The sequence below is a fragment of the Mustela erminea genome, chromosome 1 (assembly GCF_009829155.1).
Source record: "Mustela erminea isolate mMusErm1 chromosome 1, mMusErm1.Pri, whole genome shotgun sequence".
Lineage (NCBI taxonomy): Eukaryota > Metazoa > Chordata > Mammalia > Carnivora > Mustelidae > Mustela > Mustela erminea.
Genome location: NC_045614.1, coordinates 8,615,142 through 8,634,781, shown reverse-complemented (window position 1 = coordinate 8,634,781; position 19,640 = coordinate 8,615,142). Strand labels below are relative to the sequence as shown.

General features: G+C 56.1%; 1 protein-coding gene across 3 annotated transcripts; it reads left to right on the top strand.

The window, feature by feature from the left end:
- Window positions 1–1,268: 1,268 nt before the first annotated feature.
- Window positions 1,269–16,561, top strand: ELAVL3 (ELAV like RNA binding protein 3). 3 transcript variants are annotated; one of them, XM_032311844.1, is made up of 7 exons: window positions 1,269–1,702; window positions 8,506–8,722; window positions 9,049–9,152; window positions 12,519–12,672; window positions 12,828–13,053; window positions 14,009–14,047; window positions 15,535–16,561. In XM_032311844.1, exons 1-7 carry the CDS (start codon window positions 1,694–1,696, stop codon window positions 15,884–15,886), a joined length of 1,101 nt encoding a protein of 366 aa, XP_032167735.1. In that variant the 5' UTR covers window positions 1,269–1,693; the 3' UTR covers window positions 15,887–16,561. The 3 variants fall into 3 exon arrangements, with proteins under 3 accessions (XP_032167735.1, XP_032167745.1, XP_032167728.1); XM_032311854.1 differs by having other exon boundaries at window positions 8,503–8,722; window positions 15,556–16,561; XM_032311837.1 differs by having other exon boundaries at window positions 8,503–8,722.
- Window positions 16,562–19,640: the final 3,079 nt, after the last annotated feature.

The following is a 19,640-nucleotide window of genomic DNA, read 5'->3' as shown; positions in this document are numbered from 1 at the left end:
CACCGCCCAGGTTGCGCGGGCCACTGTGATTGGCCTGTCCTCTCCATCAGCGTGGCAGGGCTCTCTGCTGCGCGCTGTCTCATTGGCTCAATCTCGAGGGCATCCTCCCGCAATTGGTTCTCTCGAGGACAGTCCCTGATTGGTCAAATTAGGTTCTCCTCGCTGGGTTTGATGGCATTCTTGGACAGTCTGGAACCTAAAAGGGCGTGCAGGGACGAGGGTAGGGTGGAGGCTGTGACTCCTGGATTAGGGGCCCCGCGCTAAGCATCCCGCAGCGCCCTCCGCCAGACCGTCGGGCCGCTGTCTGTGGTGCTGAAGTCTCAGTCGAAAGCGACCCTGCCCTAGTGAGAACACTTCCTCCCGCCTGATAGCCGTCCCGACGTAAATGTGCCCTTGAGCCCGCGCACCGAAGAAGGCTGCGCCAACCGCTATTGCCTAAGAGAGGAGCCAGATTCCTCCTAGCTGAGAAGAACCGTGACTCCACAGGCGGGCCAATCCGGAGCCCGGAAAGCCAGGACGTTTATACAACAGATCCACCCACCAAAAATTTATGGGGTCTGAGAAGGCCGGGTGGTTTCCCGGAACCGCAGGCGCCGGTGGGTTTGGTCTGGAATCCTAAGACCCAAACTTCTTCACACCCCCTTGGATAAGTGCCGGGTGCCCTTGCACTGTGGGATGCCAGTGCCCACCTTTCTAACGAATCTTTTGAACCTAGCCCACTCAAAAGCTGCAGGGTCCCAGTTCTTTCCGCAGGCAGAGGAGAGCTCCTGCCACCCCCCCCCCCACCTTTCTCCATTGGTCTTGGTGGGCTACACCTACTGCCCCAAATCTGGGAACCTGGGCCTCGGCTCATAGAAATCTTGGTTCCTCGTCCCTTTCCAGTCTTCTTGGTGGACAGCAACTCCAGAAGTTCGTCCAATCGGGCCACCGATATCTCCTCGCTCTCTTCCCTCCAAGAGCTCAGAGTGTTGGACAGAGGAGGGGACCCGTCCCTGTCTTTTCGGCAGAAAGCCCGCCCGAGAAGGGGCGGCAATGTAGGGAGCAGGGTCTACGGGGCAAAGGGGCCCGAATCTGGCAACCCGAGCCTCTAGGGCGTGCTTTCTGGGGGTGCGGAGTCCCAGCCAGCGCGCGCTCGCTTCCACCTGCCGCGCCGTCGGGCGCCGGGAGGAGGCGGGGCTCAGCTGTCGCAGCCAATAAGGGACGCCGGCTCTGGCAGCTGCTCCTATAAAGGGCTGGGGGCGGCGGCGGCGCGGCCCAGAGCGCGGAGCGCGCAGCGCGGGCTGGAGGGTGGGAGGGAGGGCGGGCGAGGGGAGAGGACTGAGCACCCAGGACCGGACAGGCCCGGCCGAGGGGCGGCGGTGAAAGGCAGAGCGCCGCGATCTCTGTCAGGAAGCGCAACCTCCCCGGGCCCCGCGGGGCCGCGCAGGGGACGTTCTCAATCCCGCGTCCGCTCCCTCTTTCCATCCCCTGCCGCCCGCAGGCCACCCCGGGGCCCGGCTATCCGCGCGCGCGTCCTCGGGCTCGGGCCCGTCCCCGGCCCTCGAGGGAGCCGCCGCCTTCATCTACACCTCTGCAGCGGCCGCGCCAGAGGCCGCCCGGGCAGGACCCCGGCGTGAGCATCGAGCGCCCCCCAAGGAGTGCACGACCCCCGGAGCCGCCCTCAACACGGACCGCGCCCGCTGGGCACACAAGAATGGTCACTGTAGGTATTCCCTTGTCGCTGAGATGGAACCTGGTTGGGGAGGGGTTAGGCACAGGCTCCGCGGAGATGGCGGGGGGGGGGGGGGTAGGACCAGGCCTAGCTAGGCCCGGGTGGGGGGGTAGGACCGATCCTCGGGCCCTGAGAGTGGGCTGAGCCGCACCCAGAGTGCTGGGGGCGCATAGAGTCTGGCCTGAGAGGCCTTAGGGAGCCGAACTCTGATTTGGATAGGCGTCCTAGGGCGCCCTGGGAGCGGGATTGCCCCCCTCCAGCAGGCCTGATGGGGGAGGGGCCGCAGCGGCGGAGGATGCCTTCTCCATCCAGGCCCGGACCCCGCAGGCCGCCCAGCCAAACACAGGGCCCCAGTCACTGGTGCTGGGCCAGGAAAAGGCGGCAAGCCGTCCCTGAGAACCTCAGGAAAGCCGGTAGCGTCGGATCGCGCGCCCCGGGCCCTGGCCGCGCCCGGGGAACCGGGCGTCTCGTCCTCGAGCCTGTCGACCTTGCGGCAAGCGGGGAGGGGAGAGGAGGGGGCGCGCCCGGAGGCCCCGCGGGCCCGCCGCCGCTGCCGCCGCGTCCCTTTGTTTCTCGGAGCTTCTTAGCGGGCCGTAGCCTCGCGCGGGCGCCTCAGGCTTCGGGGAGGGGGAGGGGAGAGGAGGGCCTGCGGGGGGGGGGGGCGCCTTCCTGACTCCTGGGCCCCCGCCTCACGGGGGATGGGGTAAGAAACTCAGGGATGTCTCCTAGCCCAGGGCCAGGCGCCCCACCCCGCCAGGGCCCTGGGCCTCGGGGTGACCTTGAGAGCGCCCGCCCGCCCGCGCCGCTTGCCCCACTCCGGATGCTTTCAGCAACCACCGAGCTGGTCAGCTCCCGAACCCGCGGCCACGCCCGGCCACGCCCTGTATAACCACGCCCCTGCCCCGCCCATCTGGACCCCGCCCCCTTGGGCCCCCAGGGCCCGGCCTCGCCCGAGCCCTCGGATTTCCACTCGGCAACCCGGGCGTATCCCGGGGGCGGGGCTGGCCGGTCCTAGCCCCACCCCGGCTCCACCCCCGCCCCCGCCGCGCGACTCCGCTCCCCGCGCCGCCGCGCGTCCTTTGTCTGGTCCCAGCGCCCAGGCCTCCTTCTTCCGTACTTACTGTCTTTCCGGTCTGTGTGTGTGTGTGTCTCTATGCACTGTGTCTCTTTCTGGGCCTCTTCTTGGAGTCTTGGCGAGCACAGTGGGTGGAGGGATGCTCAGCACTCCCTCCCTGCATGGGACCCTGGGACCCGCCCACCTGGCTCGGAGAAATGAGGACCGAGAGGCCATGCTTCCCTGCTGTGTGACCTCAGGCAGGCACCCTCCTCTCTCTGGGCCTCAGGCGGCTAACCCAGTCGCAGGAACGTGAGTGCAGCCTCCTGAGGACCCTCAGAACCCGCACAGCTATCCAGCATCCATTCCTCTGATCTGTTCCTTCATTTGAAAGAGGGAAACTGATGCACAAAGGGGCGAGGGTGTGGTCAGAGGTCACAGAAGGGCCTTGAAGCCTTGGAACGCCCGGAGAGCACTTCGTTGGAAGTCCACCAGGGGGACAAGCTGGGAGAAAGTGAGGGGATAAATTAAGACAGTGAGGGCCCTATATGGAGGAAGAAGGACCCAGAAGTGAGAAGCCTAATTAGCACCACGTGGTGGCCCAGCCTTAGCATGTATAGTCACTCAATGCCCTATTGTGGCCAGTATCCAGACATCTATCACTGCTCCTGGGACCAGGGGGGTCACAGCAGGGGCCAAAGGGGTAGGTCACAGGAGAGTCTGCAGAACAAGTGACCTCAGGTGTGTTCCCTGCAAAAACCGTATGTCATATGTGTGTGCAATGGTGCAAAAGAGTTGAAGAAAGAGTAGCAGAGAAAGGGAGGGGGAGACAGACGGGTTCAGAGGGGACAGGAGGACAGAGAAACAGGGGGAGAAGAGGGAGAGAAAAAGAGAGAGAGAGCCAGAGGAAAAGCTGGAGAGACTGGGAGGAAAGGTTCCATTGCTCCCGGATCATCTCTGCCTCCCCATCTTGGATCTGCCCTCCTCCCTTCTGACTTCGCCCCTCCACTCCTGACCTGGAACAGCCCTCCAAGGTCCCTGTGATTCCCCGAGTCATCCCAGGCCACACGTTTGCCATGGGCTGGGGCCAGGCGGGTGTGATCTCCACCAATCCGATCCCTATTAGCGGCTCAGCCGGCTGAGCTGCAGAGGAAACGCGACACTGATCCTGCTAAGCTCTGGCACAGATGGGAGGGAGATGGGGTGCTGGGGAGATTAGTCGGCTGGGCCTCAAGATCCCAATTACCTTTTAACCCCATCCAAGTTGAGGACATTTGCGGTGGCTCTGTACGCTCTAGGATAATCAGACCAGTAGTCAAACCTCATCACTACCTCCGCCGCCGGTCACTCCCAGGCAAATCACAAATCCCTCTGACCCTCAATTTCTCCATGAGAGAAATGGAGCAGATGACCTCCAGCTTTCAGTGTGGTTGTGGGAAGTCAGTGAAACCTTTGCACCTGCTCAGTGCCTGGCACATAGTAGGGGTTCCAAAGCTGCAACCTGCTGGGTCCTGAAACAGCGTTTTGTGTTACTGCTAATTATTTGGTGGGGGCAGGGGTCCCACAGCAGACGTCATCAACCAATCACAGAACTCTAGTTTGCCAAGCCCGGAAGGGAACTCCGGTTCCATCTTCATGCGTGGGAAACTTTGGTGCCATATCTTTAGTGGTGGGACAGAGGCCCGGAGAGGCAGTGTGTCAGCGGATACACAGTGAGGAGGTTGGAGCATGTGGTGGTACCCAGTAATTGTTTGTTGAATTGAATGGATAGACTCAGCCAACAGAGTGGGTTTAAATGTTATGATGCCTGGGCTAGGTGTAGAGTAAAGGCTCAGTTTCACTTTGTTATTTTTTTTTTTTTACTATTATTGGCCTTTTTGGCCACTAGTAAAGTGGGCTCTGATGGCCAAACTCCTGATTTGAATTCTTGATCCACCATCTGCATGCCACCCAGCCTTGTGTAAATTCCTAAACCCTTCATTGAGATTCAGTTTCCTCTTCTGGTAAATGAAGGAAAGAGTCCCATAATGTTCGATGTTGGAAGAATTGCCAAGAAATTGTCACAGAAAGGATTTTGTCTGGCACATAGCAGGGCCTCAATACGTGGCCATCAGTGGAGTATTAACCTTACGAAACTGGACGGGCATCTATAGCGTGCATTCCCATTTGATGGCAAGTGCCTGTGGCAGACATTGCTAATCAACCCCCGGGGTGTGTTCCTGCTCAGTCTGGATATGGCTTCAGAATAACTAACTCTCCTAGAAGCCCCCGGACAGCCACTCAGCCAACTGGAGACGTAGGGGAGTTGACCCTCTGTGCCATCCTTTTAATAAGAGTAAATGGAAAGACAGCAGAGGCTCGAAGAAGAGCTAAGATCAGCCCTGAGAATACACACCTGTAAGGTGCCAGAGCCACCCTCATGCATTGGTCGCTGTCATTAAAAACAGCTTTAGAGTCCAACATAGCCAAGTTTGAGATCGACTTCGCCATTGATATCACTCAGCGTCTCTGGGCTCGGTTGCCTCACTTATAAAATGGAGACTGTTGCTGTCTGTAAAGATGACTGGGAGAAATACATGATATGATGCCTGGGAGCACTTCGCAATGCGCGGTGCCTGGCCCACAGATGTCAATGGGGCAGAACCAGTATTAATAGCCGGGATTATGAAACAGGGATGGCAGACACGACAAGCTGCTTCCTGTGATTGTCCCCATGGCAGACCTGATCCCAGAATACTTTCCAGCTGCACCCACGTGTGGTTTTAGATCCTTCCCTGGGGTCACTGTGCCAATAACTTGGAGTTTGCAGCAAAGTGGAGCAGAGCTCCAGGAGCATTATGAAGCCTACCCGAGGACACAGAGCTGAGAAAGGTTAGGGCTAGCACTATTCTTCCGTTGGCAGTGGAAGCTGAAAATGCAGACACTCGATCAGAAACGCTCCTGTGCAAATCCCCGTTTCGCCATTTATAAGCTGCGTGACCTTTAATAATTTTTAAAACATTGTTGAACTTCACTTTCCCCCTCTGGTGTCTTAGTCAGCTTAGGCTGCTCTAACAAAATGCCATAAACTGGGGAGCTTAAACAACAGACATTTATTTCTCATAAATCTTCTGGAGGCTGGGAAGTCTAAGATCAAGGTACCATCTGAGTTGCTTCCTAGTAAGGAGTTGCTCCCTGCTTTGCAGATGGACCTCTTCTTGCTGTGTCCTGACCTGGTGGAGAGAGATCATTTCTATCCTGTCCCCCCTCCTTTTTATTTTTTTAAAGATTCTATTTATTTAACAGAGAGAGAGACAATGAGAGAGGGAACACAAGTAGGGGGAGTGGGAGAGGGAGAAGCAGGCTTTCCGCCGAGCAGGCAGCCCCACGCAGGGCTCCATCCCAGGACCCCGGGATCATGACCTGAGCCAAAGGCAGACGCTTAACTGATTGAGCCACCCAGGCTCCCTGTCCTTGCCCCTTTTTATAAGGACATGAATCCCATTCATGGGGGCTCCACTCTCATGACCTAATTACCTCCCAAATGTTCCACATCCAAATACCATCACATTGGGGATTAAGTTTTCAACATATGAATTTGAGGGGACACAGCCATCTAGTTCACAGCATCTGTTAGGCAGGGGAAACTAAGCTCTCTTTTCAGGGTGGTTGTGAATAAGAAAAAAAAATAAACATTGCCTATAGAAGGCTTTGCACTGTGCCTGGCACACAGGAGGCCCAATATTTGGGAACAAGTATGGTATTGTGTTTTGGCTCAGGGAGGGCTGAGATAAAATGTACCTGCCGACTTCCTAATTCTGTAGCCTCAAAGACATTGCTAATCAATCACAGTGATCTCTCCTGCTGAAACCGAATATGGCTTCTAAACCTTCCTAATTCATCCCTTTCGGAAAACCCTACCAATCGATTTGATTTTTCAAGTAAGGGCACCCATCTGCCAACCGTGCCATCGAGAATACCTAAGGAAACGCTGGCTGCTTTACCTTCCTACATCCGTTACAGATAATCCCAGTACTGTTTCCTGCTGAGCACAGATGTGGCCTTAAAATTCTTCTCTGTGTGGTCCTTATATGTAAAATACATGAAGAATTTATTTGATAATTGCTAAAGAAGTAGATCTTAGAGGTTCTCATCACAGGAAAAAAAATTATAACTATGAATGGTGATGGATGTTGACTAGACTTATCGTGGAGATAATTTTGCAATACATACAAATATTGAGTCATTATGTTACACACCTGAAACTAATGTAATATTATATGTCAATTATTAAGAAATAGATGCAGGAGGAAAAAACGTTAAATAAAATTCAACATCCATTCTTTAAAAAAAATCATCTTGGGATAATAAGAATAAAATTAAACATTCATAAGTGAAAACCCACAGCAAAAATCAAATTTATCTGTGAAATGTTTAAAGCATTTCACTTAACATCATGAATTAAAAAGCCACTATTGCACTGTAGCCCCTGCAATAAGACAAGAAAAATAAATAACAGGTGTAGATTGGAGATAAAAAAAATAAAGCTGTCATTATTTGCTGGTGTTATTATGTTGTATATTTAAATAGCTCAGGGGCACCTACCTGGCTCAGTCAGAGCACACAACTCTTGATCTCAGGGCTGTGAGTTGAGCCCCACATGTGATTTAGAGATTACTTAAAGTATGTTTTTAAAAGACTTTATTTTAATTTTTATTGATTTTTTAAAAGATTTTATTCATTTTTTGGAGAGAGAGAAAGAACACGAGCAGAAGGAAAGGGAGAAGCTGACTCTCCACTGAGCAGGGACCCCCATGTGGGACTCAATCCCAGAACCCTGGGATCATGATCCAAGTCCAAGGCAGACGCTTAACAGACTAAGCCACCCAGGTGCCCTTATTTTTTATTTGGGAGAGAAAGAGAGTAAGTGAGAGAGATGGTATGAGCAGGGGGAGAGGCAGAGGGAGAAGCAGACTCCCCGCTAATCAGGGAGTCGGATGCAAGGCTTGATCCCAGGACCCCGGGATCATGACCTGAACCAAAGGCAGATACTCAACAAACTGAGCCATCCAGATGCCCCTTAAAAATAAAATCCTTTTTTAAAAATCATGATAATTGGGGCTCCTGGGTAGCTCACTCGGTTGGGCATCCAACTCTTGATTTCAGCTCAGGTCATGATCTCAGGGTTGTGGAATTGAGCCCCACATCAGGCTCAGTGTTGGGTGGGAGGGAGTCGGCTTAAGATTCTCTCTCTTCCTCTCCCTCTGCCCCTACTCACTCTCTCTCTCTCAAATAAATACATTTTAAAAATAATAATAAAAAACAGCTCAGCGGAAAAACTGGGGGAGGGGGATAAATGTCTAGGGGGATAATTATGCATGAAACAAAAGAAATATTAACACATTTGGGATAGGAATTCCCTTTGGTGGGAGGAGGGCAGGACATCGTCAGGGAGGTATTATATTTCTTATTCTGAAGACAAGAGTGTTCATCTTCTTCTTCTAGAAATGCACAGACTGATTTTAGACAAACAGGCAAACCTAGCAAGCATAGCAAGTAAACATAGAAAGCAAAATCACATGCAAGGTACATGCCTGATGCTGGAGGAGTGGAAGGGATTATTGGAATAATACTTCTCCTCTCTCCATGTTTAAGCCCATGTCAGACTTGACTGATCCATCACCACTGAGCCCCTCTCACTCCCACTGATGCCTGTGTGGGGACTGGGCCGTGAGCGGGTGTGGCCTGTTGTCTCCAGCAGATACTCGGGGCCATGGAGTCTCAGGTGGCGGGGGGCCCGGCCGGCCCGGCCCTGCCCAACGGGCCACTCCTTGGTACAAACGGAGCCACTGATGACAGCAAGACCAACCTCATCGTCAACTACCTGCCCCAGAACATGACCCAGGATGAGTTCAAGAGTCTCTTTGGCAGCATTGGTGACATCGAATCCTGCAAGTTGGTTCGGGATAAGATCACAGGTGTGGCTGCTGGCAGGTGGGGAGGGAGGGGACAGAGGTGATAGTCTCAGAAGTACAGGTGTGGTGGGGGCAGGTAGCACCCTGGGGAATCTGAGGTGTGATGGGGAGACAGGTGTGACCCCTGGCAGGGTATCTCAGGGGTGATGGGGGCAGGCAGGACTCTGGGGGATCGGAGGTGTCCTGGGGACAAGGTAGTACTCTCAGGGAACAGTAAGGTGGGGATCCAGTGTCTCATAACCTTGAGTGATGACAGTCAGCCTCTCAGGACCGGGTCTGGGAGGACACTGGTAGGTCTGGGGAGGTCATCATTCTGGTCCTGCCCACAGGGCAGAGCCTCGGTTACGGGTTTGTGAACTACTCTGATCCCAACGATGCAGACAAAGCCATCAGCACCCTCAACGGCCTCAAACTGCAGACGAAGACCATCAAGGTTAGTGCTCTTGTTTCCCTCTGCTGCCCATCCCCCATGACTGCCCATCTGCGACTGTCCCCAATCTGCCCGTATTACTGCCCTCTTGGACTGCCCCCGTCACTGCCACTGAACCCCTACAGCCCCTCACCCTCACCACGCACCCTTTTCCCCACTGCCACCCGCCCTTCTCCACGGCTCATCCCCTGAGTGGTTGAAACTCTCCTCTAAGGGTTCCTAGCTGGGCATCGGGGGCCCAGTGTCTCTGCCTCTCTGAAACTCTGTTTCCTTATTTGTCAGAATACCAGCCGCACATTCTCTGGTAACTCAGGGAGGTAGCCATACCATTGGCAGTAGCAGAGTGACCAGGGTCGGATGGGCAGTCCCCCTCGCCTTTGTCATGTAAATGGAGGAGGGGTGGGGGCCCATCTGCCATCTGGAGCCTAATTAGGGTCTGGGAGGGCGGGATTAGGGGCGAGCCCCTCCCCCACCTTTGTGCAACGCCCCTCCCCCGCCATGACCTCCCCTCTCAGCAGCTGCAGCTGGGACTCTGCTAGCCCAGATTCCCTGGAGGGGGATCGCCATGGAAACCCCCCTCTCTAGGTTCGCCTGGGGGTGTCTGGACTCCGCCCCACAAATCTGCTCTGGAACCTTGGGGGAGGTGGAGCTGGGGGTGCCCATCTGGCCCCCAGTTCTCTCTGGGAACAGAGGTGCAGGAATCTCTCCCTCTCCCCATTGTGCGTTGTGGGGGAGGATGAGGTCATGACCTGATGGGTTGCTCCATGGCCAACTAGACTCAGAAGCGCTGGGGCATGAGAGCGACAAATCCAGAGGGCAACTGTATGCACGCAATGCCATGAGTGAACGTGTGTATGCGATACCCTGGGCTGTGAGCCATTGTGTTTGTGGGACACCGTGACTGTGACTGTCTGTTGTCACGTGAGTCCGGCTCTTACAGACTTTGTGTCATTGTGTGTCTGTGGGACATGGTGTTTATCGCTCGGGTGCTTTGTGACACGCTGCGACTCTGGCCGTGACCTGGTGGGGCTGTGTGGGTATGTCTGTCTGTGCCCCATATGGGATGTGGGTTTGTGCGGTGGTGACCGGTGTAGTTCTGTGACTCTTAACTGTACTTATCCAAGACCCCCAGAGCCTCTGGGAATGTCTTTGTAGCCTGAGTCACCCTTCTGCTGGTCTAGGCACCGGGGCCGTGCAGAGCGCGGGGTGGCCCTGTGTGTGTGTGTGTCTGTGTGTCTGTGTCTGTGTCTGCCTGGGTGGCACAGTTGTATGGTCAGCCCCAACCAGGTGTTCTGGCAGATTCTGCCTTTGTCCTGTCCTGGTGAGGGGGTGTGGCTGAGCCCACACCCAGCTGAGGGACGTGGGTCAGCCCCCATCGTGGGGGGGATGGGAAATACCCCAGAAGTCCTACTCAATGCCTCAAATGAGCCCTGATTACCCCAAACACCCACCCAGGAGCTCAGGCCTATCTTCCCCTCACCCCTAAGTCTGATTCATCACCAAGCCCTCACGCCTCAAAACTCACAGCCCCGTGGGCCAGAGTGGAAACCATTGAGTACGTGGCTGTGATTTTGAATGAATATTACCGGGGAGAGGAGCAGCTGCTGGGTTTCGGGTTGTTTCCTGAAGGACCCCAGGTGCGCACAATTGAGTTAATTAGAACCTCTCTACCTCCAGCCTAGGAGCGCCTTCACCTTGACCCCCGCCCCCCAGCCCAATGTTCGCCTTTTGTTAGTTTTTTAATTAGTCATTTCTAATGAAGTTCTATGCCCTCCCAGCTCACCACGCCAAACAAAAAGCCCGGCCCTTGACAATGACCCTTACCTACCCAGAGGTTAATTTAGAAGGCTACAGAGGATAGACAGTGGCAGAAATAAGCGGAAAGAGAAGCTCATGCCCCCCAGGGCCCCCGCCAGCTCTGGGTCAACCTGTTAGCATCTGTGGTAGCCCCCCCAGACTGTGTTTCCAGGACACAGATAAGCACACAATGAGACGGGGTCACATCTCACACCGCAGGCTGCTCTATAAATGGACTTTTCTTTCCCCCCGTTTACAATACTCACCACTGTTTCTGGGAAATAAATATACATGTCCACCATTTTTTAAAACAGCTGCAGAGAGTTTCATTGTTGGGCTGGACCATAATTAATGACACAAATCGAATGATCATACTAAAACGTGTCTAATTCACCACTGAGAGAAGTGCTCGGAGAGAGTGACAGGGCCAGGGAGGCGCGGAGGACCCAATTCAGATGGAAGAGGACAGGGAGGACCCTTCAGCTGAGACTGGAAGAAGAAAGTAGAGGAAGGGTGTTCCAGGCTGCAGGGATCAGCCAGAGCAAAGGCCCTGAGACAGAAGTGTGCCTGGTGTGTTCGGGGAACACGGAGGAGACTGGCGAGGCTGAAACAGAGAAAGTCTAGGCAGAGATGAGAGAGGGTGTGAGCTGATGGGCAGGCTTCAGGGCCTAGTGGGCTGTGAGAAGGACTTTTACTCTGGAGAAGGTGGGAGCCACAGAAGGTTCTGACCAAAGGAAGGATGTGCCCTGACTCAGTTTCTCACAGGTGCCCTCTGGCAGCTGTGGTGGAAAGAGACGGGAGGTTAGGGTGGGAGTGGGGACCAGGGTAGAGCCTGCTGTACTGGCCTGGGTGAGCCATGGTGGGTGGTGGGCCACGACACAGCAGTGGAAGTAGGGGGCAAGTGTGGATTCTGGGTAATAAGGAGGAATCGATGGTGGATTGGATGTGGGTGTGAAAGACGGGCATCAGGGACAATGGAGGCTGGGGACCTGAGCACCCAGGAGGATAAAGCTACCACTACTGAACTGGGGCGTCCATGGGGACAGTTGGGAGCTAGATGCAGCCTCACTGAGTGGAATCCCCTGCGAGATCTCGGGGGTGCCCAGAGGCAGGTGTCACACAGGTATGCAGCTTGGGGATCAGGCCCAGGATCAGGGACGGACATTTGGGAGTCATCAGCATTGAGCTGGCAGCTAAAGACCTGAGTGACCCTGAGGGCCAGAGTCCCAGGCTCACTTTCCAAAGGAGCGGAAAATGTCTTGTTGACGGAATATATGGTATGAGAGCAGGAGCTGGGGACTCGAGGTCCTCAGGGAAGACATGTGCCACCTCGGGACCCAGTGACAGGTTTCCCTTCCCCTTTATGGGGGCCGGGCCACATTATCAACCATGGCCACGGCCACGGCCCCTCCTTCTAGCCCTCAGCACCGCCCATGGAGATGACTTGAGAGATATTTATTGCATGAACAGGTGAGGCAGTTCTGCTGCTCGCTGGTGGCCAAGACACGGCCTCAGTCTCCCCATCTGTGAAACGGGTCTTCCCTCACCTCTGTCCACTTACCCTCCCTGCAGGTGTCCTATGCCAGACCCAGTTCGGCATCCATCCGTGATGCTAACCTGTATGTCAGTGGACTCCCCAAGACCATGAGCCAGAAGGAAATGGAGCAGCTCTTCTCCCAGTATGGCCGCATCATCACTTCCCGCATCCTGGTGGACCAGGTCACAGGTCAGGCTGCCAAGGACGATGCACTTGGCAGGGCACTGGGCAAAGGCACGGAGGTGGGACCAAAGTAGAGAAGGCGGGCACGGCGGGGGCAGAGAAGTGGGAAAGGGGGTCACATCAGGGGGCAGGGTCCTCAGGACACCCTCACTCCCTGACAGGCGTCTCTCGGGGTGTGGGATTCATCCGCTTTGACAAGAGAATCGAGGCTGAGGAGGCCATCAAAGGACTGAACGGGCAGAAGCCGCTGGGCGCGGCGGAGCCCATCACGGTCAAGTTCGCCAACAACCCAAGTCAGAAGACTGGCCAGGCCCTGCTCACTCACCTCTACCAGTCATCAGCCCGACGCTATGCAGGCCCCCTACACCATCAGACGCAGCGCTTCCGGTAAGGTCCCAGGCACCCTGGACCCCCACAGGCTGGGGGAGGGGGGTCCAAGCCTTGCAACCAGCCTCCCTGAACCCCATTTCTGCAGGGCAGAGGGACCCTGGGAGGGTGTCCACACGCTGGGGCCACTGAGGGCAGCAAAGGGGAAATGTGTGAGTATGTCAGATGCTGAGGCCAAGCCCTTGTACACAGCAGGCACTCAATGTACGCAGGGCACTATGAGTGGCATCGGCATTAAGAGTTTTATTTTTTGTAAAGATTTATTAGAGAGAGAGAGGGAGAGAGTGCAAGCAGGGGGAGGGCGAGGGGCAGAGGGAGAGGGAGAAGCCGACTCCCAGCTGAGCAGAAAGCTCAAAGGGGGTGGGTTGGGGGGAGTCAATCCCAGGACCCCAGGATCATGACCTGAGCCAAAGGTAGATGCTTAACCAACTGAGCCATCCAGGCACCTAAAATCTTTGAATTTTAGAGTCAAAAAAAAAGAAAGAAAAACTTTAGAGTCACCTGATCGGGATCCCCCTCTCTCAGGGCTGGGGTCCCATGCTGTGTGCTCATGGGAGAGGAGTGCCTGTATTTTACAAACAGGGACCCTGAGGCACCACGAAGTGTTGTCACTTGCCCAGCCCAGGCACTACCCCAAAGAGACCTGAGCCTCCCCTTCTGGGGACCTGAGCCCCGCAGGCTGGGGGCAGGCAAGTGGGACTGGGCAGGCTGGGATGGGAGGACAGGACACGGGCACAGGCCAGGCAGAGGCAGGGCGGGCGAGAGGCAGTGCCCGAGTGACCACGGTTCCGTGCCAGGCGGTGTCCAGCCGGGCGGGGAGCAGGCGGGTGGGGGCAGGGCCGGGCTGCTGGCCTGCTGGGTGGGGGCGGGGAGGGCAGTCAGGCCGGGCCGGCCAGAGTCACAGCTGGGGGGTGTGGCCAGAGGCCACGGGTGACCACCCTTTTTGCTTCCACAGGCTGGATAACTTGCTCAACATGGCCTACGGAGTCAAGAGGTAACAGTGCCCCCGCCCTGCTGCCCCCAGCTCCCCACTGTCCTTCCTCGGACTCTTGGCCCAGTGCTGGAACCCACCCTCCCCCACCTCCCCCCGGGGACTGCCAGCTTAGCTGTGTCTGCCCCCTGTCTGGGGTCAGGGAGTCGTGTGTCCATTAGGAGAGTTAGAGGCTACGAAGCCTAGTAAATGCCTGGAAAGAGCTACTATGGAATTCGAACCCAGGAGGGCCTGTCCAGGGCGCTCTCCAGCCCATGGAAGGGGTCATGGCCATGGGCCCGGTCGCAGCCATGCCCCCTGGTTCCCACACTGTCCGAGTCCCATCTGCCACTGCTCATGATTTTTGCTGAGGGTCACAGAACACCCCCTTTCACCCCCGAGTCTGGGCTGGACCTTGTGGCCCGCATGGCATTGTCCACATTCCTGCCCCCGAGAGGGTCCCTGCGTTTACTACAGGGGGAGCTGTTGAGCACGCACTGAGTGCCGGGCGCTGGGCTTAGGGCTGGGGACCCAATGTGGCCCAGCCAGACTTGGTATCCCGTGGAGATGACATGGCATTGAGCACAGCGCTTGGCACGTAGTGGGCGCTCAATAAAAGGCAGCGGCTCCTGTGATTATTGTTACCGTTATTCATTATCTCCGCCTGGTGGGGCAGAAGACAGAGGAACAGTGAACAGGGCTGTGAAGGGGGCAGGAGAGGGGGTGACAGGGACCCTGCCGAGACCGCGGACGTGACCAGGGTGCCAGCCAGCAAGCTGTTCGTCCCCGCTGGGGCCCCCTCTGAGCTGAGCGAGGCCCGGACTGTAGGGAGGCAGTGAGGAACAAGGGTGGAGCCAGTCCTGTCTGTTCATTCACTCGGGCCCTCAGACAGTCAGTCAACAAACCCTCCCCGGTGCTGCTGCGCTGGGAGCCATTCTGGCTGGAGCAAAACCTTGCAGAGAAAGGGGAGTGGATCCTAAATATACAATTTGAGCAGGAAAAGGCTGGCAAGAGGCAGAGGAAGGCAGCAGACCGCTTTATGAGTTAGAGACCTAGTCCCAGAGTGGGGGGCTCCTCCAGCCACTCTCTCCGCCTGGGATGAGCGCTGCCCTTGGTGGGGGGCCTCTAGCCAGGGAGGGGTGACAGGGTGCGGTCCGTGCGGGGGAACATGTGCCTAGGGAGGGGTAGTTCATCAGGAGTGGGGAAGGGGCCAGGGTCCATAAGGCTAAGGACCCAGTAAGGTCAGAGGTTAGGGGGGTCTGGGTGTAGCTGGAGGCTCCTGGCAAGACTGGGTGAGGGCCTGACGTTCAGAGCAGGTCAGAGTTCAGGCCACAGCTGCAGGTCAGGATGGAGGCTCGGGTGGGGTCAGGGGGCAAAAGTCAGGAGACCGTGGCAGGGTCAGGATAACGCAGGGATCACCGCATGGCCTGAGGTCACCACGGCGTCAGGGGTCCCAGGGGCTCAGGGGTATGCCGGGGGTCAGGGCAGAGCCCGCGTGACCCCCAAAGTAGTCCCCTGTCGCTCATCGCCAGGTTCTCGCCCATCGCCATCGACGGCATGAGTGGCCTCGCGGGCGTGGGCCTGTCGGGGGGTGCGGCAGGCGCTGGCTGGTGTATCTTCGTGTACAACCTGTCGCCGGAGGCGGATGAGAGCGTGCTGTGGCAGCTGTTCGGGCCCTTTGGGGCAGTCACCAACGTCAAGGTCATCCGCGACTTCACCACCAACAAGTGCAAGGGCTTTGGCTTCGTCACGATGACCAACTACGACGAAGCGGCCATGGCCATCGCCAGCCTCAACGGCTACCGCCTGGGCGAGCGCGTGCTGCAGGTGTCCTTCAAGACCAGCAAACAGCACAAGGCCTGAGCCACAGCCGCCCGCCCTCCCCACCCTCCCCGGGCAGCAGAGAGAGAGAGAGAGAGAGAGAGAGAGGGGCCCCGAGAGAGACAGCGCAGGCAGACCACCGACGGCACGAGGGCCCCGCGTCCCTGCGGAAGCCACAGGGTGAGCACTCGGGGTGGGGGGGGAGAGTCTGCAGGGAATGGGGGGGTGCCTGGGGGTCCCCCACCCCATCCTCCTGCCCCCACCCCAGGCTGGGCTGTTCACTCTCTCGTCTTGGTTTTGTTCACGGCGATGGTTTTTGTTTCTTTTTTCGGCTAAAAAGAAAGCAGAGATGTGCCCCCGCCCCACCTTCAACCACCCTCCACGGGATGGCTTTGCAGGGGTGCCGGGGGTGCACTCCCAGACCCCCCTGCCCAGGCCTCCCCAACACCTAGATGAGCCTGAGGGGAGGGGGGACAGGTTTAAAAATCCCCAAAAAAGCGAAACGGAGGAGGGGTGTGGGCATCCCTGGCCCAAAGCCGCTGGATGGAGTATGAGGCGCAGGGGGAGGGGCTGGAAACAGAAACAAAATGAAAAAAAAAGGGGGGGGTGGGAGGGGAAGAAAAACTCTATTTTTGTAAAAAGGGAAAAAAGACCTCGTGGAGAATTTTTACTGGGGATTCTTGAACTTGAAAAAAAAAAAACACAAAAAAAGACAAAAAAAAAAAAAAGAAAATATTTTGGCAGGTTATGTTTACCAACTGGGGCAGGGGTAGGGAGCAGGGCTTGGGGGCTGGGGGTCCATGGGGCCACACAGAGAAACACAGCCACACGAAGACCCGTGGGGGCATGCACGCGCACACACACACACACACACACACACACACACACATACCCCACAGAGACACACAGAAGCACTGACAGACCCAGAGACACGCCCCGGACACCTCCAGGAGCTCGTTGGCTAGAACCCGACGTGCAGTCACACACACAGATAATCACAGGAGACCGAAGCGGGGGGGCTCCGCAAACGTGGCCACGGTCAAAAACACCGTCATGGGCAAATGCGGCCACAGGTGGGTGCGGAAGGCGAACATTTCCACGTGGACACGTGAGAGCAGAGACAGATACGTGCAGACACACAAACCTAGACACCCCGTCACACCCAGGAGACACCAACACGCCCATAGCATCCCTCAGGCCCAGGCGAGAGGTCGTGGCCCAGAGCCTGGCCCAGTCTACTTCCTCCAGCTAGGCCGCCTGGGTCTCCTCTGGACGCGTGGCCCCGCTCAGCCCGGCCCCAGGTTCTCTTCAGAGCTCTCTCCTGGCTCATAGTGGTCCCTGCCGCCCACGAACACAGGCGTGCACACACAACATCCATGCATCCAAACACACGATACCTCGTTTCACTTTTGGCGTCATGGTGGGCTGGAGGCAGCCCCCCCCCCCAAACACTTGAGGCCAAAGGACCCCCTGTCCCCGGGGCTGAACCTCCCTGGGCCGAGGCCCTGGCCCAGAGGCTGAGGGGGGAGGCTGGGCCCTGAGCCTTCTCCATCCCCAAGGCCTCCCCAGCAGGAAGTACCCGCTGTTCCCTCCAGGCCCCCACCTTCACCCTGCGGTGGCCAGGCCCAGGGGCCCAGCCCCGAATTCCCTTCTCCCCCACCACTTGTCACCCCCTTTCAGTTTGTTGGGTTTTTCCGTCTTTTCAAACTCCTGAGGGCCGGGGATGCAATGCAGCGCCCATCCCAAGCCCCAGCCCCGGCTTCTGTCTGGAAAGTCCAGACACTTTCCATTCCCCTAGTTTTCATTCTTTATTAAAAAAAGAAAAAAAGAAAAAAAAAAAAAAGAAAGAAAAGAAAAAAAGAAAGAAAAAGAAAGAAAAAATTCCAACAGAAGCCGAAGGCCGGAGCCCCTGGGAGCCCTCGCAGCCCCCCACCCCCCGCAGCGGGCCCAGTCGGAACTGAGAATTGCAAACCCTGAGTTCAGTCGCCCTTTCTCCGGTGTCCCTGCGCTTGGTGTCTGGCCATGGCCCCATCTGACTGCCCAGCTCTCTCTCCCCGACCCCTCCCGGTGTTTGTTAGTAAACGTCTGTGGAGCTTCTGCTGCAAGGAACAAAAAGGAAAAAAAAAAATCAAAAAAGCGACAAAAAAAAAAAAACAAACAGAAGAGGAAAAAAGCGACAAAAAAAGGAAGAAAAAAAAAACACAGAAGAGATTTAAAAAAAAAAAGGAAAAAAAAAAAAGACATAAACTGGCACCAGTTAACTTTCTTGTACTTTTTTGCCGAATTTAGCTTCTTGTAGTTTTAACTTATTGCTCTGTTAACTATTTATTCTCCTCGTTGCCCTGTAAGGACGTTTGTGTATATTTCTGTTCCTTCATCCAGTTTGCAAGTTTAAAGGAACCACGATGTTCTCTTTGTTTCTTTAAGTTTTGCTGAGACGTGGTTATGCCTAATTTATTTATAAAAGGGGAAGTGGAATCATTAAAGTAATAATAATTATTAATAACAGTAATGGTAGCTGAGCGGCGCCCAGGGGGGCGCGTGCTCTGTGGGGCGGTCCCCGCGGCCAGCGACGTCCGGGGTCTTAATGGGATTATTTTTGCTCGTCTTGAGAATTTTTTCAGTCCTATTTAGCTGGTGAAAACCCTAGCTTGTTCTTGATACACGAACCTATTTATTCTTGTGGTTTTTAAGTCCTTCCCGACCTCCCAGCTCCCCTCCAGCAGGGCACGCACCCCCCAGCGGGTCCACCCCCTCCCTCTGCTGTTTTTTGGGGCTCTCTCCCCTCCGCCCTCCGAGCGCAGGGACACGTGTGCACACGTGGGCAGCGTGCAGGAGGCGTCTGTGAGCAATAAGGGCTGGGTTTGTCCCCTTCCCGGGGGCAGCCGGGCTCTGCAGAGGGGGCACCTCCCCACACCCCCCCACACACTGAGGCCTAGGCCCCTGACACCCCTGAGTCTGGGAGGGGACTTCTTTTTCTAAAACACAGAACTCAGCCCAGCAAGGCCCCCTCTCCAGAGGCCAGCCCCTCACCCCAGGGGCTGGGGTAGGGGGGGCCGGGGGTCTTCCACATCCCTGGGGGTCAGGGGCAGGGCCAGTGGGATGGGGGCTCAGCCCCTCCAGCCCTCCCTTCATCTTGTTATTTATTCAGAAGGTTTCAAATCACGACAGAGTCCATGTTGGAGGTGATAAAGAACTGTAAAAAAAAAAAAAAAGAAAAAAGAAAGAAAAAAAGAAAAAAAAGAAAGAAAAAGAAAAAAAAAATCACAAAAACCCAAAACCCAACAAGAACACTTTGCGTTGCGTTTAGACTATTTATTACCGGGATTACAGGCCTGGCCGCGGTAACAGACTTTTACATGGAATTGTTTAATTATTTGTACTTTTCATGCCAGAAAATAAAAGTTCAGAATCTTACAGCCTCGGCTGTGTGTGTGCTGGCGGGTGGGGAGCACTGCATCTCTCCTCGGCTGGGGCTGTGCTGTCGCCACACTAGCCACCTAGGCTGCTGGGCCCAGCTGTCACGTGGAGCCCCGGGGCTCCCCGAGGACACACCTGGGACTCGGGGTGGGTGGCAAATGGGTGCAGGCAAGAACCCAGAGGTCAGTGGCCTGGGATCCGTCTGCCCTGTGGTGCTGGGCTTTGCTCCATGGCGCAGGGAGCAGCTCAGATGTCGATCAGGCTCTGATGAGACCCCAGCTGTGGCACCAGCCCCGGAGTCACTTCTCCCCAGTTCCTCCCTCCGCCCATCCCTGGCCCCTTTACACCTGAGCAAAGAAAGGCAGACATACACCAG

What these genes read in the sequence shown, in the direction of transcription:
- ELAVL3 (XM_032311837.1), top strand. An exon ending in GGTTCGGGATAAGATCACAG is followed by an intron (nt 8,723 to 9,048) that starts GTGTGGCTGCTG and finishes TCCTGCCCACAG; the next exon opens with GGCAGAGCCTCGGTTACGGG. An exon ending in CATCAGACGCAGCGCTTCCG is followed by an intron (nt 13,054 to 14,008) that starts GTAAGGTCCCAG and finishes TTGCTTCCACAG; the next exon opens with GCTGGATAACTTGCTCAACA.